The sequence below is a fragment of the Lontra canadensis genome, unplaced genomic scaffold, assembly GCF_010015895.1.
Source record: "Lontra canadensis isolate GAN:19392208 unplaced genomic scaffold, GSC_riverotter_1.0 scaffold85, whole genome shotgun sequence".
In the NCBI taxonomy this organism is placed as follows: domain Eukaryota; kingdom Metazoa; phylum Chordata; class Mammalia; order Carnivora; family Mustelidae; genus Lontra; species Lontra canadensis.
In genome coordinates, this window is record NW_022631079.1 from 7,686,050 (window position 1) to 7,712,668 (window position 26,619).

The following is a 26,619-nucleotide window of genomic DNA, read 5'->3' on the forward strand; positions in this document are numbered from 1 at the left end:
TTCTTGTGATCTCTGCTGGGACCCTGCTCCCGGGGGCAGACTGCTGAGGACACCGAAGGGACTTGAAAAGGCCAGCATGGGGGCAACCACAAGTTATGACATCATAAACACAAAACCAGACAGCGGGGATACTGGCAAAGAATTGTTTTTTAAAGTTTCGTTTAAAAACTTTCAAGTTTCTGGGGCACACCTGGGTGGCTCAGTGGGTTAAAGCCTCTGCCTCCGGCTCAGGTCATGATCTCAGGGTCCTGGGATCGAGCCCCGCATCAGGCTCTCTGCTCTGTGGGGAGCCTGCTTCCTCCTCTCTCTCTCTACCTGCCTCTCTGCCTACTTGTGATCTCTGCCTGTCAAATAAATAAATAAAATCTTTTTAAAAAATAAATAAATAAATAATAAACATTTTCGAGTTTTGCTTAAAAATTACTACTATGCACTAGACTATGACTTCACTAACCTGTCATTTGATTCTCTTATCATCTTGGGTCAATGGGATGCACAGAGACCACCGTGTCTCAGATTTATTCCCTTACCCACTGATTTGTATAATACCAAAAGGCTTTTATTAGTACGTTTCAGGTTTGGCCACTTGAGTTCTGATGAAGTAGAAACAACAGCAGGCCCCCCATGGTAGCACAAGGCAGGCCACTGAGGTCCCAGTTCCGACCCCCGCATTCCCCAGAGGCCATTCTTCCTCAGGCCGCTCCGCCCAGGACTGACAGAGGGAGAGGCGCTGGAGCCAGCCATTCCTGTGTGGATGCGGCTCCTCTGAGACCCAAGGCTGAAGGGCTCCCCATCAGACCCTTCTCCTGGCAGACCTCCCTTCCCTTCTCCAGCACGGGTGTTGGCCAGGTGCCCTGGATGGCTCTCTCTTGGCCATTGCTGGTTCTTCATAGGCATTCCCCACGCCCCCCCCCAAAAAAAATCTCTAGCATGTCTGTTCTGGACTGAATGTGTTTCCCCCACCCCCAAATTCCTATGTGGGGTTTTTTTTTTTTAAATATTTTACTTATTTATTTGAGAGAAAGAGAGAGAGGGGGAATGAGGAGAAAGAGTGTGAGGGGGGGAGGCTCAGAGGGAGAAGCAGAGTCCCTGCTGAGCAGGGAGTCCAATGCAGGACTTGATCCCAGGATTCCAGGATCATGAACTGACCCACAGGTAGTTGCTTAACCAACTGAGCAACCTAGGCACCCCCCTCCCCAAATTCCTATGTTAAAGCCCTGACCTTATTTAGAGATGGAGCCTTTGGGAGGCAACTAAGGTTAGATGAGATCATGAGGGTGGTGCTCCCAGGATGGGAGTAGAGCCCTTCTGAGAAGAGAGCTCTTCCTCTCCCTCTGCCATGAAGGATGTAGCAAGAAAGTGGCCATTTAAAAGCCAAAATGAAGGTCTTTAGCCAAAACAGACCATGCTGGCAGCCTGATCTTGGATTTCCACCCTCTAGAACCATGAGAAAATAAATTTCTGTTGGTCAGGACACCTGGTCTATGGTCTTCTGTGATGGCAGCTTAAGATGGCTAAGACAGTGTCTAATACCCTTCTGGCATCAGCTTCTTGGAGGGTCCCAAATTACCCACATCCAAACATCTCCTCAAAACTGTTCCCCAAAATCTAGGATTCTGCCTGTATTTAAGTGCTAACAATTTAGAAAACCCCTATAAACATGTGGACTCTTAACTAACATTGGGCCCTGGCCTTCCATTTTAGTAAGGACTTCAAGTTGATTTTGTTTTCTGTAAAAAGTGTTCTGTAGGGGCGCCTGGGTGGCTCAGTGGGTTAAAGCCTCTGCCTTCAGCTCAGGTCATGATCCCAGGGTCCTGGGATCGAGCCCCGCATAGGGCTCTCTGCTCAGCAGGGAGCCTGCTTCCTCCTCTCTCCCTCTGCCTGCCTCCCTGCCTACTTGTGGTCTCTGTCTGTCAAATAAATAAATAAAATCTTAAAAAAAAACACAAGTGTTCTGTAATTATTTATCTGAATTGCCCATTCTCATTCAGACTTTCCCATGACCCATAACCCAGCTGAAATAAACACACTCCCAAAATTTCACGTGCTAAAGGAATCACTTGAACCACTCCTATTCATGTCTCTTCTCCAGAAAATCTTATTAAGAAAAAAAACTGAATGTTCTAAGACTTTATTCAAATATTAACTGGTAAAAATGTTGAAAAATGGAACTCCACACTGCCTGCCTTTGGGTCCCAACCAAAGTTACTAATAAGAAAAAGTACACTGGGGCACCTGAGTGGCTCAGTCATTAAGCATCTGCCTCTGGCTCAGGTCATGATCCCAGGGTCCTGGGTTTGAGCCCTGTATATGGCTCCCTGCTCAGTGGGAAGCCTGATTCTCCTCCTCCCACTCCTCCTGCTTGTGTTCCCCCTCTCACTATATCTCTTTCTGTCAAATAAATAAAATATCTTTAAAAAAAGGAAAAAGTACATCAGGAGGAAATAATGCATTGTATTTTAGAAAGTTTAAGTGAAATTTTGGCTAGAAAGGCAAAGAGAGGTAAAGCAGATCAACAGAATCTCATAAAGTTTAAATCTGCCTCATTTCATGGAGTTTTACCTAATTTATGTCTAAATATGTCTGAACAGTCTTATGCGATGAATGTCAACGTTTTCTCCTTATTTCATTGGCTAACCTAATAAAAAAGGACTCTCTCCCACCCCAACGCCACTGTCAGGTTTTCCTAACCAGGCCTATTATGTCCCTGGCATCAGTACACCCCACTGCCAGCAAGGACAGCTTAAATCTGAAACATGGCCTTTTGGCACACACAGAATAGTTGATGTGAAAAGCACATTATAAGTAGGTACTGCCATTTATCATTCCATCACAAAACATGAGAGATGAACCAAGCAAACCCCATCCACGTACAACAGGACCGCCCTCATTAGCAGGTGTGTTCATCTCTCATTTTATTTCCTGGAAGAAATCCATCATTCTTCCAAAGGACACTGGCTCCTCAAAGAATTCAATCATAATAACAATGACTTTTTGCACATGCTACACATCATGAAAACAAACTAAGATCATCTTTCTAGACACCTCCAAAAATTAAGTGAGATTATTGAGAAATGACTCCAAAAAAGTAAAACAATAAAGAAAACAAAAATGTAAGTCAGCCAACTACCTCCTGAAAAACATCTACTTGGAAGAGATCAAGGGACTTTGCTAATCATATTCCTACTTTTGAATGTTTAACTTCTTAGTCTTTTGAAAAGCAGGTTAATGTATCTTTTTATTATGATAACTTCACAAAATACTGTGACATCTTATTTTGGACACATCAACAATCACTCTAGGGAAAATGAATAATGGATACCACTCATGGCTACATTTGAAATAGAAGTAAATTCTAAATTAAACTATCACTAATTTGACATGTGTAACCCATCAGAAAAAACCCTGTAATAACCTCTGTAATATTTGTGGGAAAAGGATTCGTTAGACTAGCAAATGCAACTATGTGAATAAGCTTTTTTAAAATAGTATTTGTTTTTTAAGGTGAGCTCAGCTGTTTAAATATTTAAATTTGGAAGTATATGAAATTGGTAAAATTATTATAAATTACTGTTTTCTTAATAAAGCAAGAACTTAGAAGAAGCATCTTGTTATTTTCACTGGAATGAAATGAATGTATCTTTAAAAAAGCACATTGTATAAAAGTTTTCAAATTCAGACTTTATAAATTCTGAGCCTGAATTATTGAGATTTTAATATCATTATATCTCACTTGGATTTTTATTTATTTATTTTTTAAAGATTATTTATTTATTTGCCAGAGAGAGAGAGAGAGACAGCAAGAGAAGGAACACAACAGGGGGAGTAGGAGAGTGAGATGCAGGCTTCCAGCTGAGCAGATAGCCCAAAGTGGGGCTGAATCCCTGAATCCCTGGGATCATGACCGAGCTGAAGGCAGACGCCCACTGACTAAGCCACCCAGGCGCCCCGCAGTTGGATTTTTAGATGACACAAATGGGGCTTCCATGACAGAAGGGAGTAATCTAAGTGGTCAGAAATTCCTTAAGGGTAAATGCTGTAGGCTTCGTGCCATCTGACGCAACAGTAAGTAAATCACTGGTTTTTAATGTTTGATGGTTGAATAGTAACTAACATCACCTAAAAAGACCCGCATCAGAGGGTACTCTGTCCTGGGCAGAACTACAAACAATGTCCCCACCCTCACGGTTCAGGTTCCTGGATACCTGTTGGGTAACAAAGGTACAAGAGGTTGACAACAGTTGGACGATCCAGACCACCTTTAAGTAGGTTCCGCAACTATACATTTTGTGATTTGAGGGCTAAATAGGCAAAGTTCTAATTTTAAGAATGTCAATTTGACACTTTTCAACAGTGCTGAATTCATCAAAATATTTAGGAGTACAGTGGGCGAAAAAGACTAAAGATTTTCATCTTCTGTGGCAGTGCCAAGGACTATGGTTCTATTATAGTGATGGAACAGTTGTTAGGCCCAAAGATACAATAACAATGGAGAGTTTGTTAACAGAAAGACAGAAAGCTGTAGAGACAGACACAGAGACGGAGAAGGAAAGCAGGGACGGAGGGTGAATGAATGAACTCAGATTTCAACTGATCGCTTTTTTGCACCTGCAAGTCCACAGAACTGTTAGAGTTGGAAACCTATGAATATAATAAGCAATTTAAAGCCCCCAAAATGCTCATTTTAAAAAGCGACTTCTGTTCTGAACATGTGCTCATCTTTTCCAAAACGATTCCACCCCCATGAATGAAACAGTATTGCTGGGGTCTTTCCCATACAAATATAAAACCTGTGAAAACCCAACTCCCATATCTTCCATTAAATCATGGAAATGACTGTTCAATTTTACAAGGTCTTATTTAAATTCTACTTTATAAATTCAATCTAGGAATGACTCCGAGTTCCTAATACAATCAGATTTTCAGCCGTGTCTTTTACCTTCCACTGAAATATCCTGAATAGCAAAGCGAAGGATGATGGTCCAGATCATACCCAGCGTCATCTTCACGTTGCCATCCACAATTTCTTTAGGAAAGAAACAACAACAACAAATTCGCATAAAGGTGACATCATCAGTGCATACATTTTTCCTACAGCTTGTATGTTTCCCATAAGTTTTGACTTCAGAGCTACTGGAAAAAAAAAAAAAAAAATATATATATATATATATATAATGGAAAGACCAGTTCACGTTTTCATGTGTCGCAGTGTGTCTAGTTATACAGTATTCATAACCAAATGTCTCTGGTTTAAATGAATTCTGAGTTAATAATAAGCATATATCTTGTAAATGCATAATCACTGAAAACAACCCGAGTTTCCAAAGCCCAAAGACTAGATGGGCCAAGGTTCTGAGTAGTCAGTTTCAGAGAACACGGGCTCATCTTCACCCTGATCCCTCGAGGGTGCCCCAGGTGGGGCAAGGTCATGGTACTTAGCTGTAAAAAAAAACACAAGAAGCCGAGTCGTCTCAGCTCCTGCCACACTAACTGCGGCTCCCAATCTCCCCAAGAAAGAAGAGGTCACTTCCCTCCTACTAATTAGTTCTTCATAAGAGTCACTGGGAAGGTTAAGCTCTTTCCCACCCCAATAATCAGGCTAACGAAGACAGCATTATATTTGACTCTATTCTTTACAAATAATCCTACAGCCTGGTCTGCCATTCATGCTACCTTTTCTTCTCATCTCTGTACCCCAGACCTTAGCAGACAGCCTGACACCATAAGATGGCAAGCACCATAAGTGCCAGGAGGAATTTGCCCAGCTGCAGGCCCACCCACCTTCCACTGGGAGGTCAGTGTGGCAAGCCGGGTCATTCCTATCACCCCTCATTTACCTTCAGCCCCAATGGACACCAGTTTCACGCCTTTGCTGGCTATGTAATCCAAGGCTTTGTTGACATTAGCAATTTTGTGGAACCGCATTTTTCCTCGGTCAGGTTTGGGCAGCCTTTCTCCTGTCGGATGAAGAAAGAATAGCGTAGACACAGAGAAAGTAACCCCTTGACAGGGAATCGAGACACTAAAATTCAGAGTCCATCCTTCCTTAAATGGAAATAGGTATATGACTGTTTCTGATGGGTCTCTGGTTTTTGTAAACCATGCACCAAAAAAACCTTTAAGACCAATGGACCAGTGCAGAGCCATATGCTTTTCGGATCTGCTTGGGAGAGTCCGGTTTGGTCTACCAGCCAAACTTACAAAGGAGTCTAGAGAAAAGCTGGTTGGCAGCCCAGGAGCCTCTGGAGTTGCTGACTAACTATTAGAGGAAATCAAGAGAGCCTGGTCCAAATCACAGCACTGGGTGCCAGGGCTCATGGCAGACACCCGATTATGAAGATATATGGAGCGGGGCACACTTGCCACCGCCCTTCTAGTCCCACTTCTTCAAGGGTGATCCCTTCTCTCATCCAAAGTCTAAACCAGCCAACTCAAATTCAGAGCAAAACATAACCCCTCTGGGATTTGAGCTCATGTTTTCAGACTTATGGCAACATGTATCCTGGCTTTCTGCACGGAAGACCATGTCTGGGAGAGGCACCTGCTGGGCTTAGAGCAGATAGAGGGCAGCACCGTGGGGAGTCGCATAAATGTCATTTTTTTCTTTTCTTATTCTGTTTCAAGGTGGGTGGTGCAAATATTATTTTAATAGGTCAATTTCAAACAGAATTTACTCCGTTTTCAGAGCAGAAAAATAACTCCAGGCAGATTGCTCTTTGGAAAGGTGTTCTCTGCCCATAATACCGTGTTCTGGCCCAGCCAGGGTCAAAGGGCACGTCTGAGGCAGTCGTTTCTAAATAGATGTGTATCTAGAGCCCACACACAGATGCGCGGGGTGCAGCAGGACACCTGTACATCCAAGACCAACCTGAGATGACTTCCAAAAGCAGCATGAGCTTAAGGCCATTCCTGAAGTCTTCCTCGATGTTCTCAATCTGGGTGCCGGCCTTCCTTAGGTGGGAATTACACCAGGCAGTGAAAGTCTGCAACGAGAACCAAGCACTGTTTGACACGGCCCCAGCCCCATCAGGGCACCCCTCCACCCCATGTGGCCAACACTCAACTTCTTGCACACTCAAGACTGGAGCTCCTGGGGCCTTCTAGGGCAAGCACACAGAATTTGATGGAAAGGATGACTCGAGGCCTATGGTAAGATTTTAGTAGTTTCCCCTTTAGGGACCAAAAAAAAAAAAAAAATCATTTATTTGATATACCAGCCTGAGGGATTTATGCCTTCAGCTTAAAAAGGTACCATGTTCACACCTATGACCTGACCTTCTGAAAACCTATTTCGTAGGAGATATGGACTAAATGAGAGCATGCTTATTCCCTGCATGCAACAAAAATAAGCTTGCTTGCAGAATGGATGAATAAAGAATGTTTAAATAATGTTCATAATGGCTTACTTCAGAGTGGAGGGTGGGCGGTATTGTGTCGTGGAGAGGAAAGGAAAGGAGGGCCCCCAAACCACTCATTATCTACATCTTAGTTTATCCTGAATGTGCAACAGTGTTAAGCTAGTAACTAAATCACTTAAACAAATTTGCAGTATAGTCAATCATTAAAAATAATGATAATAATAACAGTAATAAGGACCTCCTCCTGGCATATGCCAGGCCCTGGGCTAGACCCCGGATTTCAAAGCAGTTAGATAGAGCCCGGCCATGGAAGGGATCCCAGTCCCGTCATGTTAACAAATCATGAAGACAGTCTTCAGTGGAAAGGTGGGCTGTATATCAAGAGGCATCCAAAGTCATTCTGTTTATTTTTCAAGCTGCTCTTAACTTGGTTTCCACTTGTGCACTATTTCCTGCCAAAACCATTTTAGAAGGGCTTGTACGGCAGCTGCTGGCTAAGAATGCAAATGTCCCCTTGGGTTGCAACAGCTGTGGGGCTCCAGAACAAAGTGCCCAGCATGTTACTCTGTGCGGAGACGCGCAAATAGGGTCTGTGTGACAGAGGAGAAAATGAATCCCTAAAAACTAGGTGGGTCCCGTGCAAGACCACAAAAAGATACTCTTTCCATATAAATGATTTTCCTGGGAAACAGAAAATTTTCAAATCCAACAGTCACTTATTTCAACAAAGATGCGATGGCATTAAGTATGAGGGCAAAAAGAGAATGTAGGCATTTTCTTGGACTTACAATAATTCATTTCACCCTGAGAGCCTAAAGGAATAATTATTTCTCCTAAAACACCACTAAACTTGAAACCATATGCTCTAGATCTACCTCCAGTTGATATGGTAGCCCCTAGCCATGGGTGGCTATTTAGGTATAAACTAACTAAAATGAAAGGAAATGAAAAATCTTAGTTCCTCAGTTGCATAAGCTACTTTTCAAGTACTCAGAAGCCACATGTAGCTGGGGGTTACTGAGCTGGACAGTGCCCAGATGGATCATTCCAGCAATACGGAAAGCTCAATGGGATAGCACTGTTCTAGAGAACCAAACTTTGGTGTTTGAAGCCAAGATTGTTAGGAAGAGTTTAACATTTTTTTTATTTCAATATCAATTTTATCTATTTGCTTTTTGAATAGGCGATACATTTCCCTGGCTCAAGATTCAAGTGCCACAAAAAGGGAATAAAGTGAAAAGCATCCCTCTCTTCCCATTCCCGGGTACCCAGTTCCCCTCTCCAGAGGAAACAAACATTCAGTTTTGCGTGTGTCTCTTCAAGGATCTTTGATACCTATGTAAGTACACAGATACACACTCCTTTTTTTTTTTTTTGTCCTTTAACCCATACCAGAATATAAACATTGTCCTGCACCTGGATTTTTTTTTTTTTTACCCACGTAAGAAATATAACCTAGAGCTCTTTCCATTTCCGCATAGATCATTCCTTTTGATGGCTGCATAGTATTCCACCATAGTACATATACTGTGCTGTATGTAACCAGCTCCCTGTGGATGGACATTTTGGGTGTTTCTAGACAGTTATCTCAGTAAAACACATCCTAGGCCCGTTTCCAGCAACCAAAATGACTAAATGTGTTTGGGTTTTGCATTTTTTTTTTTAACTGACAATGAGACTAATCACAGACCTAAACTTTTGGGAAAGGCACAAGAAAACAGGTTGTGATTTTTTAAAATGGAATTGACAGAAAAATAGAATGATATAAAATACTTAGAGAGTTGCCTTTATTTAGATTTGAATTTAAAAATGAGCAACTACTGCTGGTGCCAATTTCCTTATCTTGTCACCGTGTCACTTAAGTCCCTTCGTAATAAAAGTGTCAGAAACACTTCCAAATATAATCCCAAAGCTGCAAGCTTCCTGACCCCGTGATGAAACACTGGTGAAGTCTGTTTGATACAACCTTTTTATAGGTATACTCACAATGAAGGTAATATACCATAGGTAATTATCCCTTTGTGCAAATCTGGAGAATGAATTTAATCTAAAAGGTCAATTTATTTAGGTAAGTTTAATGAAGTGTCCCTATCTTTAATGAGCCCTTCTAAGAGCCAATAAAGGTGGTAACTACCAACTTCCATGTGAAAAGGACCCCGACAGCGCTGGTATAATGGCTTTGCAAAGAGGCCGGTGCACTCTGAAAAGGAATTTTAAGCTTTATTAGAATGTTTAATTTTCAGTCTATCTACAGTTTTAATTACCATAGCCTACAGAGACTGTTCTTAGGCATTTCCAGTCATCCTGGGTTTCTGTGAAAAGCCTGCTAATTTATACAGGAGACAAAGCCACAACAGCAAGGGCAAGACCCCACACATTTACCCGAAGGCTTCTCTGTGGCTAGCCTTGCTACTTGACATCAACGTGGGAACTCAATCTTGGAGGACTAGCGTGGCCAGGAGGTAGGTTCACATGGTTTTAGAGCCAGGCTCCTTGGATCAAACCAAACTACCAAGCCAGATGTCCTTCCTAAGAGAAATGGTGCTCTATGAACTGGACACGCCCACCAAGGAGAGAGGCCATGGTGTCCACAGGCTGTGGCTCAACCCAGAAGCTGCTCAGTCACATGTGAGGTCCTCCAACTTCCTCTCCTGCTTCCTCTACCTCTCTTCTGGAGAAGAGCTCATTCCCTGCTCTTCTGCACCTAGTGATAAGACCCAATGCTTTCTGAAGCTCAAAAACAGGCACATAAAAAAAAAAAAAAAAAAAAAAAAAAAACCTTTGAGAGCCATACAAAGAGAACCAAGATGGGACACCACAGACCCATCTGTGTTGATGTTCCTGACTTACGACGGTTGGACTTACAAGTTTTTGACCTCACAGTGGTGCAAAAGCCATTCCCAGTCAGTAGGAACCATACTTAGAATTCTGAATCTGGGTATTTTCCCAAGCTAAGCTGTGTGGTACGATCCTCTCTTGTGATGCTGGGCAGGGGCAGCAGCTCCCAAGCAGCCATGGGATCACGAGGGTCAACAACTTACAAACTTACCAATATTCTGCACCCATACACAGCCCTTCTGTTTTTCACTTTGGGTACAGTATTCAATCACGGGACCATCAACACTTTATGATGAAACAGGCTTTGTGTTAAATGCTCTTGCCCAACTGTAGCCTAACATCAGTGTTCTGAGCATGGTTAAGGGCGGCTGTGCTGGACTATGGCGTTCAGTAGGTTACATGGAGCCAATGTGTTTCTGACTTAAGATATTTTTAACTTACCATGGGGTTATCCAGATATAACTCCAAAGTCAGTTAAAGAAGCTCTGTATCTCCAGAAGAGAAAGGCTGATATTTGTGGCTCTTACTACCTTCCAAAGAAGCTCACAAGAAAACGAAGGGAAAGGGTGTTCAAGACACACGTAGAAAAGATGGAAAGGCAGCGGAAGGCACTGTCTCCACACGTATATTCCCCAAACAACAGGAGCAAATATCAGCATCTCTTCCTGAAACATAAGGAATCACAACCCAGGAGGCACTGGCCCAGATGGGTGGTCCTGCGGGAGCAGACAGGTCTCCAGGCCCATATAGACCCAACCTGGCCATGGCACCAAAATCTCTGTAAGCAACAGGGTATAAAGGAGAAGGGCCCAGAGATTAAGGGTTTAACCCTTAACCTTTAAGGCTGTGTTTCCATGGCTTGTAGGCTTATAGTATTATGTTTTCATGCAGGAAGTCTGACAATCAACTATCCTCAATCCCTTCACTGTTATATTCCTTAATCTAGTGGCCAAGAAAACATTCCTCAACACCCAAAACATGGTGGTTGAGAACAATAGCAGTAGAAGGAGTTTCCCAGGATTATCAGCAAGAAGTGTTAGTCCTGTTCACTGGAAGGTGAGGTCATCCTCTTTCCTAAACAACTTACTGGCAAAGTCCCTAGTCCACAAGAATGGTAAGCCTATTGTCATTCTCAAAGTTAAATTCTCTGTGCATGCTTAAGGGCAAAAAAAAAAAAAAAAAAAAAAAAAAGTACTGTGTCTTTACTAATATGTTGAGATAAGCCTGTGCTACTGAATGACATACATTTGCATATGGTTTCTTTTTAAGTTAGTTAACCCTATAGACACCTAACAGCCTACACTGCAGACTTTTCTACGGCCAAAAGGGAGAAAGGGTCTTTTAATCAAAATGATTAGTAACTGAGGTTATTTACATAACACAAGTTCATATCTCTACCTGGAAAGGATTATTACCTAGAAAAAGAAAAAAAAAAGTCAATCTTGAGTCTGATACAGTTGTCTGAACACAAGTTGGTTTCATGCTATCAGATAATTATTAATTCTTTCAGTAATAAGGTTCTAGGCCTGGTCTGTCTCCTCTAAGACTATCTGTTCAACTTAGTATTCTATTTTCTTCAAACCAAAAATACAGCAAGACAACATCTATAAACTCCCTTTATACCTTTTAAACTAGCTTTTCCTCTGATAATAGTAACACGAAATATGAATTTCAGATCCCATTTCCTGAAATGGGTACTCAGAAAAGTTTGTGGGGTTTTCCTGAACGGAAGAGAATGGGGCGTGCTGAGGGCTACGACATTCGGGCACAGCCCACAGCATGAAGCTTGGGAGGTAGGAAGGTCTGAAGCAGCTCTCAGCTTTCAAGCCCACCAATGATAACACAGCATTATCTGTCAGGTCCAAAACAGTTTGGGGCACTGTCAAAGTGTTCTGTGATTTTGAGCTTGCTTTCGTTGGTCAGGAAAGGCATTGGGAGGCTCACCGTGTGATCCTGGCCTGAATCCTATGGGGAGGGATGAGTGGGCCTCAGGAAAGGGGGAGGCCGAGCCTGGTCCAGCCTGCAGTCGTGGCTCAGAACTCAGATTCTATTTCTGACTCTGACACCAGGAAATTATTTGTCCTTCATGTCCTGACACTTTCCCAGCTACAGAAAAAAAAGGGTGGGGGATAATAATTGTTATCATCAACTCTATGAAACAGTTCAAAAGGTTATAAGGAGGAGAAGAACTATAAAAGCTGACCGGCCAACACCACCTATCACGTTGTTTCAGAACGCACTCTCACGTACAACTAGTGGAAGCCAGTCTATGGTTTAAAGTTGATTGTTTAAAAATGCTCCATTTATTTTTCTATTTACAATAATCACTTTTAAGGGTATGTTATTTTCCATCTCATAGACTCCCAATCTGACAAGATTCCTTCTAATCACTTTCCTGGGTTTTTTTTTTTTTTTTTTGTTTTTTTTTTTTTTTAATATTTGGAAAGTAAGGAGGCAGGAAGCATCTAGAAAGCTGCACCCATTTATAAACTCTCTGGTTAAGGCAGAAGAGGAGGTCAGAGCTGTTCCTGGGAAGTAAATGTGATTTGGGCTTTAGTGTTTAAAAAGGAGACACTCGGGGCACCTGGGTGGCTCAGGTGTTAAGTGTCTGCCTTCAGCTCAGTTCATGATCTCAGGGTCCTGGGATCAAGCCCCGCATCAAGCTCCCTGCTTGGTGGGGAGCCTGCTTCTCCCCCTCTCACCCCCCCTGCTTGTGTTCCCTCTCTCACTGTGTCTCTCTCTGTCAAATGAATAAATAAAATCTTAAAAAAAAATAAAAATAGGGATGCCTGGGTGGCTCAGTGGGTTAAAGCCTCTGCCTTTGGCTCAGGTCATGATCCCAGGGTCCTGGGATCGAGTCCCGAATGGGGCTTCACTGCTCAGCGGGGAGCCTGCTTCCTCTCTCTCTGCTTGCCTCGCTGCCTACTTGTGATCTCTGTCAAATGAATAAATCAACTCTTTAAAAAAAAAAAATAAAAATAAATTAAAAAATAAAAATTAAAAGGAAATATGGCCATCACAAAGAGCCGGGAGTTCTCTGCACAGGGAGGACAGAAAGTTCTTCCCCACATGGCTGGCAGAAGCAGAACTTTCTGTTTCACTACAAAGCTTCACAATCCCAGTCCCCTCAACCGAGAGACCCTGGTCCACGCGCCAGGTGAGGACACGCGCTGGGTGATGCATACAATGGGGCCATAGCAGCATGGTCTTAAATCTAAATATTCAGGCAAACAGCCATCTTATAAAACCTTTCAGCAAGGTCTCTGGACCCACTCTCAGTGAGGACTGCTCAACCTAATCTTCTGATCTGGAAAAAAATTCCACACCTTCAAGGCTGCCAAGTGCCCAAGTACACCTTTCAACTCCTCACACGACATTTAAAAAATTCAACCAGAGAGAGAGAAGTATGGAAGCACGTAAGTGTCCACTCTAAGGATCCAGCATGTGTTACAACCAATGGTAAGATGTCTTGGAAGCCCATCTGGAGGCCTCATGCTCTCGTGAGTTGTGTAAGCAGGCATCTAAGTACACAGTGGGCGGCCCTTTTGTTCTCTGCCCACAAATCTCTGCCAAGTCTCCAGGATCCTGCTAGATCCCACGGCAGGTGACGGCTCAGTGTAGCGCCCCCTGAAACACAGCCACCCTAAAATCTGAGTCCTGGCTCTGTGACCTGATGTGGCCAAGTCAGCCCCTCTTTCCTGTGACTTGTTGCTCGCCCCAAGGAATGCACTGTGTACCTACCCCAGCTGGCTGACCGTGATGTCTGATAAATGAAAGAGAAAGCCAACTACTTCACAATACAGATGCGACAGAAACACAAAAGAACAGCAGTCGGTGGTAGCAATTCAAAGAAACTGGAAGTGCTTTGGGGTTTAAATTAAAAGGGAATTAAATCATTGCATAGAAAAAAATACATAGCCTACAGTCACGACTTAAGGCTCTTGGAGCAAAAGAATATTCCACCTCCAATAACCAAGCATAAACATGCACATTTCATAAACCATGGCAGGGCACAGACAGAAAGAGGAGACAAGAAGGTCTGAAATCCATGATTCCAGAAAGATGCCAGGTGTTCATCTTTTCCTGATTCTCCCCAAGCACTTCACACCACTGTTCACAGAACAAAGAGCATCAGTAGTGTACTGTGACTTCCTCAAGGAACAAAGTGTTCAGAGCATTAGTTTTCGCCACTAGAAATATATATTGTTCCTGTATTTTTTAAAAAGAACTTATTTGCATGAGGCCATTAGTATAAAGGGCTAACTCAGTTCAAAATACACTAAGTATAAAGAGCTTCAAAATTAACTTGTAAAAAAGCAAATCCCATTACATTCCACTGCAAATGGCAAGCCCACGACTGGTTTCTGGGGCTTTCGTTAGCCTGCAAGCAAGCGTACATTTTAGGAATCAAGAAGCCGAAATGACCTCAGTAGCCTCTGATCCTGTCTTGGTCACATTTCTGTCACTCAAAGAACCCAGCATCCAGCCAGCATACCTGTAATTCACAGAGAGAGAACTAGTACCCATTCAAATTTTCAATACTTCAAATGGTGACAATTTCAGTCATGAATAAGTTGGAATCTCAACAGTACCAAAATTCTGTTTTAGAAAATTTTATTTATTTTTTTATTTGAGAGACAGAGAGAGAGACCGAGAGAGTCAGGGGAGGAGTAGAGAGTGAGGGACAAGCAGACTCTGTTAGGAGCGCAGAACCAGGCGCTGGCCTTGGTCCCAAGACGCTGAGACTGTGATCTGAGCTGAAATCAAGAGTCAGACGCTTAACCAACTGAGCCTCTGAGGCACCCCTAAAATGCTGCTTTTCACTTAACTTCTAGGGATACTCACAAATACCAACTTAATTATTCCGAGACCAAGGAAGAGGTGAAATTTAGAGGCAGCCCTCTTCTGTTGATTCACGCCCAACAAGTTCTGTCAGCAAGCACGGCTCGGGGTCTCTTCCTACCCAAAGTTAGGACACCTCACAATCTCAAATTGCAGGGCAGGTGAGCCCAGGAACAACTCAAGGGGAGCTGTCACCGATGGAATCCTTAAAGGACTTGGTAGGAAAGTGGGAAAAGAGTGCCTTCAGAAAGATCTGGTGGGTGACGCCACCTGCATACTTCAAACATGCTGGCGTAAGTGACACAGATGGAAGCAGGGGTCTTTGCTTTGCTCTGGACAGTGCCTGGCACACAGTGGCACTCAATAACTCTTTGTTGACTAGGATCTGATTTGTCAGACTTTCTGGGACAGAGTAAAGAAGATAATAGTAAAAAAAAAATTTTTTTTGACTGAAAATATAAAAAAGATTGAGGAGTTGAAAAATCTATATCTGCTTTAAAAAAATCTGTATCTGCTTAAGTTCCAGGTTTTTAAAAATTATTATCATGTCAGACTTAACTACAGAATCCTTAAATGTTAAAATACACTCTGTAATCTTGCCAAAAAAAAAAAAAAATCCTTGTGAAAAATAAAAGACAACCTCACGGCTGAGGGCATCTAAAAATAGAACCAGGCTAATGGATGATTCTTTAAGTGGATAGGTTAAAGATGGCTCTCCAGCACTTGAAAAGATAGTTTTATCCATGTCTGGCTTTAATCAGGAATTCTGAACCCTGAATTTTAGGCATCAGTCACCAGGCTCATAAGACCAACTACCATTTAGGTCCCGGGCTGTGAAGAACACATGAAGAAAGGCGCTAAAAGCTCTTCAGACTCTCTAACAGGAGAAAAAAAAATGCTTTTCAGGTTTTTTAACAAAGCCCAATCTTGCCCAGACTGATTCTGGCTTGAGGAATGGCCTCTCTGGTAATGTGGAATCAATCTCCTCCATACCTTCCAGAAAGGACAGAAGAGATTAAGGCTAGGGAATCTGGAAAGGTGTCACAGTTATATAAATATAAGCAAAAGCCCGGGCTTCGATGGGAAACCTGTTCATTGTCTACAGCATGCCTTCTATGCTGTTTCAAGACCCGTAAGTCATAGATAAAGAACAGTGCAAGTCATTCTTTTCTACAGACAAGAAATGCATTCTGTTGGGTACAGGGTCAATTCCTCCTCCCAGAGGTACATTCGTTTCATTATTGCTAACCTATAAATGTGCCGATTCTTTGGATTTTTTTTTTTAACTGCTTGAAACCCCTCTCCAGTTTGTTCTTCGCTAGTGAGTTAAATAACATCTTTACATGTGACTATTTGTGTGAGAGTCATGATTTTTACCTTCATGTCAGAATTGCCTTTTAATACTTTTTTAGGATCTTTTTTCTAAAGAGAGGTCAACATTTGAATATGCTAAAGTATCCATTACTCCAATCTGAATGTTACTGATTTCAGGGAAGACTGATAGTAACTGACACACAAGAATGATACGGGAACTAACTGAAGTCTATCATTTGCTGATCTTAAGTTACAGTATGCTTCCCCCGTCCTGTGAAGATGACAACTGTTTTAAGTCTCGGCTTACTGGATTCCTTTTCTATGTCAAAGCCTCCATTTAAAGTCTAATACGTGTCCCCATGTTCCCTCTTATATGCATCACCATAAATAATATTGGATTTGGGCTGAATTATTTAGCACTCTTCTCTGTTTCATAAAGATCTTACATTTATCAAGAAGAGAAAGTATTTCCATCTGTTAATTTCCTCCCTGCTCAAGAAAATTTCCCACAAACATTTTATTACCACTTATTACTCACGCTCCTGATTCTTACTTCTTAGCCGCAATTACTCATTTCTTTGTCTCTATTACTGACAAGGCGTGTGGAGCAACACAGCAAGGACATCAAACCCTTCTCTGATCGGCTGAGATTCTCAGTGTTAGTTGCAACTCAAGCCCCATCTACTTTCATTCCAAAGGGTGTTTTAAAATTCTTAAAACGGCGCCTGGGTGGCTCTGTCAGTTGGACATCTGACTCTTGGCGTCAGTTCAGGTCGTGATCTCGTGGGTGGTGGGATCTAGCCACGGGGCTCTGTGCTCAGCGGGGAGTCTGCTTAAAGAACCTCTCCCTCTGCCCCTCCCCCGACTCATGCTGCTCTCTCTCACTCTCTCTCTCTCTCTCTCTCAAATAAATGAAGACATCTTTTTTAAAAAATCTTTGAAACAAAATTTTTACATAAAAATTTGTAGAGTTTATTTTAAAAACTTTTTGTTAAAAAAAAAAGTTCTAGCATTCCCTCTTCTAAAGGACAGTTAGCAAAGGATCTTGATGGAACTCTCCATTTTAACTGTTAAATGGGGGGGGGGGGAAGAGGTTAGAAATATGCAGATTCTTCCCAAACTATTTTTGGGCTTGGCAGCATATGTTAAACTAACCAAATCAAATATCTTCAAAGTCTCAGTCATTTTTGCTCTAAAATGTTTAAAAAAAAAAAAAAAGGAAGAAAGGCGGTAAGCTCAAAGAACCACAGGGAAGCTCTGGGTGCTCTGTCATCTAAGCTGAGAGCCGTCTGCAGGCCGTTGAGCCTGACTTAGGCACCAGCGGGGAGTTCTTTGGGATCACACCTGCCTCCCCCACGCTGGCACGAGCTACGTGGAGAATTCCTTTGAGGACTTTCTGGTAAGCAAGCATTTGGCTCCCCAACAAACAGCCTTACATATGATTGATCCTGAGCTATGCTTCCCAAAATAACTTGTTCCCTTGGAGCCTGGATAATTATGAACAAGAGGTGGCTCTGTGACACGGCAGACCCAACTGTGGCTTGGTTTTAAGCAATAGCAACATTGATTATACTTTCAGGATTCTCTGCTTGAGGAGAGATTCAAGCTTTTCTTTAGAAAAGCAAACTGACGTTTCCCTCCTGGGCCCGTCCCGGCAACTGGGGAAGCAGCTTGTACGACACGGACGGCAAAATAAATATTCTTTAATTCAAGTTCACCATACTGTTACTATTTTCAGGGACCCAAATAAATGGATGCCTACACAGAGGGAGTCAAGCATTCATTTAGAATGCAGCAGCTCCCTGTAATTCACCACATTCCCTGCGTTGGTATTTTGGACCAAAGCACAGTTCTAAATCGGGAACAGACCCTGTCAGGTATGTCTACAGGTTTCCTCTTCATATGGGAAAAGCTCTGGTTAACAGAAGGGGCAAAAACAGGGAAACTGGGCATTCCCAAAGTTCTTGCTCGCACCACACTGGAGGGAACCAGGCTGGGATTTCCTCCCTCAGAAAGTTCTTCCCTAGGGCTCGTGCTGGTTGGAGAGCAGTCACAAAAGTACAGAATGAAGTCCTCATTATCCTGAGGCATTTCAGATAATTACATATTATAGTATAAAATTCATCAACATATGCTTCCATACTATAGCATAAAGTGCTCTAGGAGACAATATGGCCAAATGTGAATGCGAGTTTTCTCTAGACTGTGACTTTTAAAAATTTCTTATCCGTATTTTCTACAGGGAATGTGTATGCCTGATGCAAAATGTATCTTTAAAAAGTGACTCAGGGGTGCCTGGGTGGCTCAGGAGGTTAAAGCCTCTGCCTTTGGCTCAGGTCATGATCCTAGGGTCCTGGGATAGAGCCCCACATCGGGCTCTCTGCTCAACAGGGAGCCTGCTTCCCCCCTCCTCTCTCTCTGCCCCCTTGTGATCTCTCTCTCTGTCACACAAATAAATAAATAAAACCTAAAAAGTGGCTCAGGCAAGTATATACAATTTGTTAGCCCACTCTTTGGTCTTAGGGGTTATCTGTAACTATGTTAGCAAGTTTTATTTCATTTAATCCTCCACATTTCTCCCTGAAAAAAGAAAAACTACTTACATTGGATATAATTAAGCCACCCTAAACTTCTGAAGTTAATCAATGAGGTGCTGCTTCAGGATTTTTTAAAGTTTCCCATTAAAATCCCTATTTCGACATCGCATTTCAAAACCCTAATGGAGAAGGTACACACCGTCCAAGTTCTAGGATGGCAGAATAGAAATCCTTTGGAGTCTGTAATATCCAGTTACCAGTTACAGCAATAGAACCCACGGTCACACACCAGGTATTTCTGACAGCCTTTTTCCTGCTTCCTTACCAAGTCCTTAAAGGACTCTGACAGGGACAGCCCCACCAGTATCTGAAACAAGGGCAATCTTGACAGTAAACATGAATTTATCACATAGTAAATATACTTATCACCACTTCACTCCCAGATTTCCCAAGGGCCTGAACATTATATATATATATATATATATATTTTTTTTTTTTTTTAAGAAAAGACAACCTGCCTGAAGAACAAAGAGATTTGACTTTGGTGACTGGTCTGCATAGTTAAATAATGTTTACCTTTCATTTTTCAGACGTGCAAAACAAACATCCTTGAAGCACAGCACATACTAATATCAAACTGTCTTAAGGAGACATCGATACAGTATTTATAAAACCATACAGATAGCATATCAGATAACAAAAGCATATGGCGGCATGCATTTCAGAGGGGAATCTGGCCCACCAATGGGGTCGGTGGCCCGATGTCCCTCCACACACAGGGCTCACTCCCACAGCTCTCTGCAGGGCTTGGTCTCCTAAAGGATTAGGGAATTAAAACACTCAGACACTACTAGACTCTGGCATTTAAAGCTGCCAAACTATAAGAAATCTCACTTCACCAATATCTGCATTTTTTAAAGATCAGAAATAGGCAAGTACTCTGAGAAAAGGCATTATTATCTTATATATAAATCATTTGGGACTCAACATTATTTTACCATTCTCTGAGGTCGCCAAGGGTATGTCCTGGGAACAGAGTGACCACTGAGTTACTGTCTAAACTGCATGACTTCTGCGAGTCGAAGGAGAAGTGGTTTCTAATTTCCAGGTGAGACCATCCTGGGCCGACCTGGATGCAAGGTCCCTACCTCTCACTCCACCTCCTCATATCCTTTCACGAAGAACAGAGGTGCTGAGAAATGAACACAGGGCACGCCTTAAATTTACACAACGTTGTATGACAATTATATCTCAACAAAACTGGAGGGGAAATACAAGATAAATAAAATAAAATGGAATTTTTGCAAGGAATGAGAGGTGGCCTGGAGCTGCAGTGTGCATCCGGCTTCCCCCCATCACCCCAAGGACCACCCTAGAAATGGACACATGTAAGCAGGCAGGGGCCCAATCTGTATCTAAATAAAATCCCCGGAACCAGTCTTGGCAAGACTGCCCCTAAAAATAACCTTTCCCCAAGAACCCTTTAAATGTCTGTTCTCTCCTTCCTCCGGCTGTACTCTGGGGGTGGTGGAGGAATGAAGATGTACGAGTATCAAATTCAGCATCCTCAGACATTTTTCCCACCTCCTGTCTCAAATCCAAGCTCTCCATCCCAAGTGGCAACAGCGGTGGTCGTAGGAACGGAGAGAGAACTAGACAGATAACCCTGAAAGAGGTTACAGGGTCACTTGATCAGATCAGTTTGCAGCAGGAGAGAGATACTGCCTACACATGGCCCAAACCCTATCAGTAGTGACTTCATATGTGGCCACAAACTCCTAGCGTCGAACCATTCCCATTTTCACAGGATGGGAAGAGGCTTTGCCTCCACCCAAAGTGCTTCGCACACCTCCCATCCTCTTCTTGTGGACAGCCTGAAATCCACCCTGATGACGGGGGTTATGGTCTTAAAAAGGTCACCTCTAAAACACAGGTGATCTCCAGAAAGGCAGGTGTTGGGAACCTTCCGTTTTTAGGAACAGATGATTATAATGTTAAGAATATGAGAAATCCTTAGGAGACTTTGGGGGTGAGGGGAGGTATACAAGTAGGGCAGAGGAGGGAGGAGGCCCAGATGGCCAGAGGGGTAGCAGGAAGTGTGGGATTTTAGGTGAAAAGAGAGGAGCTCCGAGAGGGGAAGGAGATAACCGGCGTCCTTCAAAGTTGTGCTTCATGCTGCTTTCTTTCAAAGTTGTGTTTATGGAATAAAACACTAGTTGAACATAAAAACTTTGTTCTTCCTCTTAGAAGTGGACAACCTTGGTGGCCATTTCACAGTATACTCACATATCAAAACATTCTGTATAGTTGAAATATATACAATTTATTATTTGTCAATTATACCTCAATAAAGCTGGGCAGGGGTAGAATTGGACATTCCCTGTCCATGAAACAGGTTTTCCTTGGCCAGCTGGGTTCAGAAGTATTCACTGTGTTCTATAGTCTCTCGGCTCCTGTGTATGTTTGAAACTTTCCATACTAGGAAGTTATAGAACAGAAAAGTGGGATTTTTTTTTTTAATGTAAAGTAAAGGGAGTCCTTGGTACGGCCACATCAGTGTTTAGGCTGAATCTCTGTGGACCCCAAATCTTAGAGAGAGCTGCTGTCCACTAAGACATCATGCCTATCCTAGAAGATGAATCTCATCTGTGTTCATGCCTCTTGGAGTCCCATTTGCTGGTTCCAACAGGGAGCTGACTCAAGAACTTAGGCATCCTGAATGAACTCTGGCTTCTTTTGGAACTGGGCCAACCAGACCAGAAGTTAAAATTCCAAAGCTACGCCCCTAATGGCATGTCCTACTAAACTCTGTTCAGAGGTTTAGTTGGCTTTCCTGTGGTCCCTTTCCTCCTGTGGCATTTCTGTTGAACACCCCAAATGCCATACAGCTTGACCTAGAGAAAACCTCTAGGTGACAATGTTCCCCATGTCTCAAAATTTAGTTCTCTTATTTCCTCAGATGCCCCAATTGTACCCATTTAGGAATGAGAAATTCACAGGCACACACCCTTCCATGACGGCAGTCGGTGAGGGGTAAGTGAGAAATTAGGAATACCGAATCCCGCGCTTCAGATCCAAGGTGTAGGTTATATGTTAAGTTTGGGCAGAAAGCAACAACAACAACAAAAACCCACAAAGTGTTCCATAGCTAAAAGTGCAACCTTCAAAGATAAGCAACTTGGCTCAAATTTCAGCTCTGCCACTTGTGGACCAGAGGATGCAATAGAATATTACCACCAGCACATTTTACAAAGTTCCCATTGAGAGACAGAGCCGTGTCTTCGTACTTTGGAATTCTGTTCCAGCCACCTTTCCCCACCCGCAACAGCTCTTGGACAAATTACTTAAATTCCCTGGCTAAAAAAAGGAGGGTAATAACACTCAGCTCTCAAGACTGTTGTGAAGAGTGAATAAAATAGTACCTTTGGTTAAAACAGTGCCTGGTAATTCTCAATAAATTAGTTGCTCTGCCCCGTTACAGTGAATAGTTTGGGATACTGACAATAACACGCCAAATCCCCTCCCCCTCCCCCTTTTTTCTTAATCCACTAGCAAAAATTCACATATGAAAATATCACTTTTACCGTCTTGTTGGAATTCTTTTTGTTTTGGTGTTATACCAAAAAAAAAAAAATTTAAGTATCCTTCTGTCTCAGAATTTAACAAAAGAGATCAAAATATGCAATGAAATAATCAGCCACCTCCTATTTCATAAAATTCCAGTAATTGAATAGAAATTACACGGTGTGTAAGATATAAAATGCATGACTTGCATTTTTCCAACTAATGTCTCTCTCCCCACATCCCAGCCCAATCTCACTCTCACCCCTGCTGCCACTGAAAAATTTGTTTGTCTCAAAATAGAAAAATACTATCCTCTTTAAAATGATTACAATTCTGTATATGTCTTCTATCATCTGCATGACTGATGCTCTCCAACACCCAAAATACCAGGAATGTTTTCTAAAAACCTTAAAACAAAACATCTAAATGACGGCAATAATTTGTTTCATTTCCTTAATTTTTTAAATGATAATATGGGGGAAAAAAAGGAAACCTACCTTGGAGTTAAATTCTACATTTAGTGTAAGATGAAACAAATTCTACTGTTTTTAGTAATCCTCAAAAATTTCCAATATAGTCTTCCTCAAAAAAGCCCATCGTTGGCCCTTTCAACCGCAGAAGGGTTTTATGCCCCAGACCTGAGCAAATCACCATTAATAATTTCTTGCAGCTTTTCACTTCCTTTGAAAGCGTAACTTACCTCAACGGCTAAAAGATCTCCCATCCCATGTCGCCAAATCCCTGGGTTTCTCTTTCAGCAGTTACCCAATTCAAATGCCAAACTCAGACTGGCAAAGTTCCAGTGGAATACCATGGTGAGATTTCTCCAGGAAGAAAATCAAAGCCATCTCGACAGTTCGAGTGGTTCCAAGTCGTCTGAGGCAAGCACATCTTCACGTAGAGAAGCAATGCGTCCATGGGCAGGTAATATCACTGCTTCCTGCGGAAGTCCTCTTCTCTGAGATCTTCCTCCATGTTCCCCTCCCCAAAGTTTCAACCACTGCCTATGAGCAGATAGCTTCTATGCCTGAACCTCCAGCTTGACCTTTCTCCTTGATATTTCCATTGGATAGCAAGCCCTCAATCCAAACCTCACATTTTTAACTAGGACAAAACCCAACAATCCCCCCGCCCTTACTTTCCTAAATGAACACCAAAAGTGTTAGAGATAAGTCTAGAAATGGTTAGAATTTAGCTTTATGGTCTGGCTACTGTATTGGTACTGGTCAAGGATCTCAGACATAGTGGGACATAGCAGTACCATAGTTTTATTGGGTTGAATATAAGAAAGTGCAATTTTTGGATGTGAAAAAGGTCAGCGTCAAAGAGTTTCACATGGGTAAACATAATATAAAATTTCTCAAAATTCTAATAAAGACCAATGACATTACCTAACTTCTAAATAATTATTTTCACATCCTATTTGATGATCATGAAATAAAAACTCTTTATGGCTCTAAAAGGTAGGATTTCTTGATTTGCCAATCTCAATTAAAATTGTCTATATAAGACTCAAATGACCTCATATTCACCTACTTGTCCATCTGGTCCTCAAAATTACTAAAAAAGGAGGGTTTTTTTCCCCCCAAGATTACATGTCTTTTAGTGAAAAGGCTGTCACAGATACCACTAAGAGTCTATTTTCAATTTGCAATTATTCCTAGGGATTATAACTAACACTTCTACCTCCTAGCAAAAACAAATGAAGATAACTCAAAGTCACACTAACTTCTCAGTTTTGGACTTGGCACTCAGGTCGACTCCTTTCCAGGAATACACACACTCTTCCAAATCACCCATGAATATCTATTCTTTATTTTCTAACTCCGCTACTATGAAGTGCAACATGTTTTCCAAAAAAATTTGTTTTACCATATTTTGTATATAAGAATCACACATTTAAATTTACTTATGTGAATCATTAATGTAATTTTTCTTTATTAAGTGGGTAAAGATTCTCAATCTGAGGAAAAAAATGGTCATTTCAAATCAAATTTAGCTGGCTAGAAATTCTGCTCATTAATATGGTGACATGTTATAATTTAAATAAATTTGCATGAATGAATTTTTATTTCAAAAATCTCTAAATTCCAATTTTTTTTAAATTAAGCAGCTTGTCTTTGTAGGCTCCGTCTTAGAATAAGAATTAAGTCGGATAACTCCATTCATTTTGAGGACTTGAGAAAAATACTTTTTTTAAAACCACTACGGAACAGGCATGAATTGGAGTTAATACATATATAGCTCAAAGAGTTCTAAAGACTGTAAAAAAAAGTTTCTTAATTGTTACATTTAAAATTTTTAATTGTGCTAAACTAAACACTTTTCAGAAATAGGGCTCATAATTTTCTCATTCCAAAAATGAGTACAGAGTCTGAGCAGGCTCAGGGCTGGGCCTGGGGAACCAGAGAAGAGTGTCTGCTCATAGTCCTCTCCTCAGAGAGATCATGACGGCACCAGGGGACCATGTCTTAGAAGTCTGGCCTCTTGCAGGAGGGACTGCAGAATGGGTGGAGGAGGCTGGGTATAAGGCAAAGGGGTGAATCAAACATGGTGAGGGCCACTCTGTGGGATTGGACCTTCATCCTGCTGGGGCGGGAAATGGAATAGCAGACAGAGCTTAGCTTGGACCTGGCCTCCCAAAGCACTGCAGGAGGTCTGAATTCTCTGCTGAAGGCAATAAAGAACCACAGACGGATTTTAAGCAGGAAATACCATGAGTAGGCTTGTGCTCCATAAAGATCACTCCTGCCAGCATCATGGAGGAAAGCCTGAAGAGAAGCATAAGCCACGGAAGGCTGACAAAGTAGGAGGCCACCACCCTAACCCAGGCAGGAAACACAGAAACTCTGAAGACCTTAAAGTACATAATGGGATGAAGGGGCAGCGTCCAGAGGATTTTGGCAGGTGAGCTCCACCAGAGTTGGGAGAGAGGGAGGCACCAAGAGTAAGTCCCAGGATCCCATTTGAGTGCCAAGGAGGAAGATGTCTCCAGTACCATGATGGCAAACCACATGGGAGAAGCATTTTGGAAATAATCTCTCTTTTCCTTCACCAGCCTGGTTGAACTGGGTGGCCCTTTCTGTGCTTTGCAATGACCTTCTGTCTCTTGAACCTGACTATAAGCTCCTTAAGGCCTAAGGTCAACTCAATTCTCTATTCCTGGTCCCTAGCAGGCCCATTATAAATGTCAAATAAAAGAATGAATGGCCATGCCTATGCCCCACTACATCTTGCTCTTCAGTAGGGTTGCAGGTCAAAGAATCTTCCGGTTTCTGACATGGGAAACTGTGGGGAGGAGGAGGGGTGCGTGTGCCACCACCACCCACCCACCCACACAGCATGCGCTCAGATACCTTGTTCGCATAAAAAATGTTCCAGACTGCTTTAGAAAGACCAATTCCTTGCACTCAAGATTTTCCTGCCTTTGGAATTTGTCTAGCACAGCAGTTAGCAAACGTTCCCCCTAATCTCTGCTTTCTGTTCTTTCTGGAAGAATCAGTACCGTTCCCAGGGAAACAGCGGTACAATTCTGACTGTCCTCCAACGTATTCCGTACCAACTCCTCTGCTCATCATGGCGGCTCCCCCACCCACTCGGGTCCTGCGCCTTTTCTGTAGGTGTCTCCCAGCTGCAGCAACTGACGGCGGCGTGTGCTGACAGCTTTCTGAAGCCGAGTTCATTAAGTTTCCCAGCTAAGAATTATATGTGTCCTCCCACTCTTGGAGAATCTTTGGAGTTCAACTTTCTACCATGGTGCCCTTGGCTGGAGGGGTGAGGCACGCTCCAGGATGTACCCCAGTGCCTTGGGGAGGGTCCAAAGACAAAGAGTGACTCTTCTGCCTCACACCCCGTGCACGTGTGATCATCTACAGCAACTCAAGTGCACTTAGAACAACAGTCCCTCCAGGGGCAGAGGCTACTTGGGGCTCATACTAGATTCTGTCTGTCCACGCCTACCCACCAACATCCTTCCCTGGACATCAAAGGTCCCTTGGAACTCCCGCCCTCCCTTCCAGCCGTGGCCACAGGGACACACCACCCTCCCCTCTGCCATGGAGTGCACCCTCCTCCCCTCTCCCCTGCACTGGATGACAGACATATCCTGTAAATGTGCAGCTTTCTCTCTCCTGGCCAGTGAATAGACTCTCCTCATCAGTTTGCTC

The 26,619-nt window shown here is 42.5% G+C and overlaps 1 protein-coding gene across 2 annotated transcripts in view; it reads right to left on the reverse strand.

Moving 5' to 3' along the window:
- Positions 1-26,619, reverse strand: part of ACTN2 (actinin alpha 2) — a 65,037-nt gene that overhangs the window by 32,825 nt on the left and 5,593 nt on the right. Inside the window, exons 1-4 of one of the 2 annotated variants that reach the window (XM_032883103.1) lie at positions 10,001-10,011; positions 6,869-6,983; positions 5,838-5,957; positions 4,940-5,026 (exon numbers count right to left, since the gene is read on the reverse strand). In XM_032883103.1, coding sequence (XP_032738994.1) covers positions 4,940-5,026; positions 5,838-5,957; positions 6,869-6,893 — 232 coding nt within the window. In that variant the 5' untranslated portion in view covers positions 6,894-6,983; positions 10,001-10,011. Of the gene's footprint in view, positions 1-4,939; positions 5,027-5,837; positions 5,958-6,868; positions 6,984-10,000; positions 10,012-26,619 lie in introns of those variants that run through there. The other variant, XM_032883102.1, reaches the window with a different exon arrangement.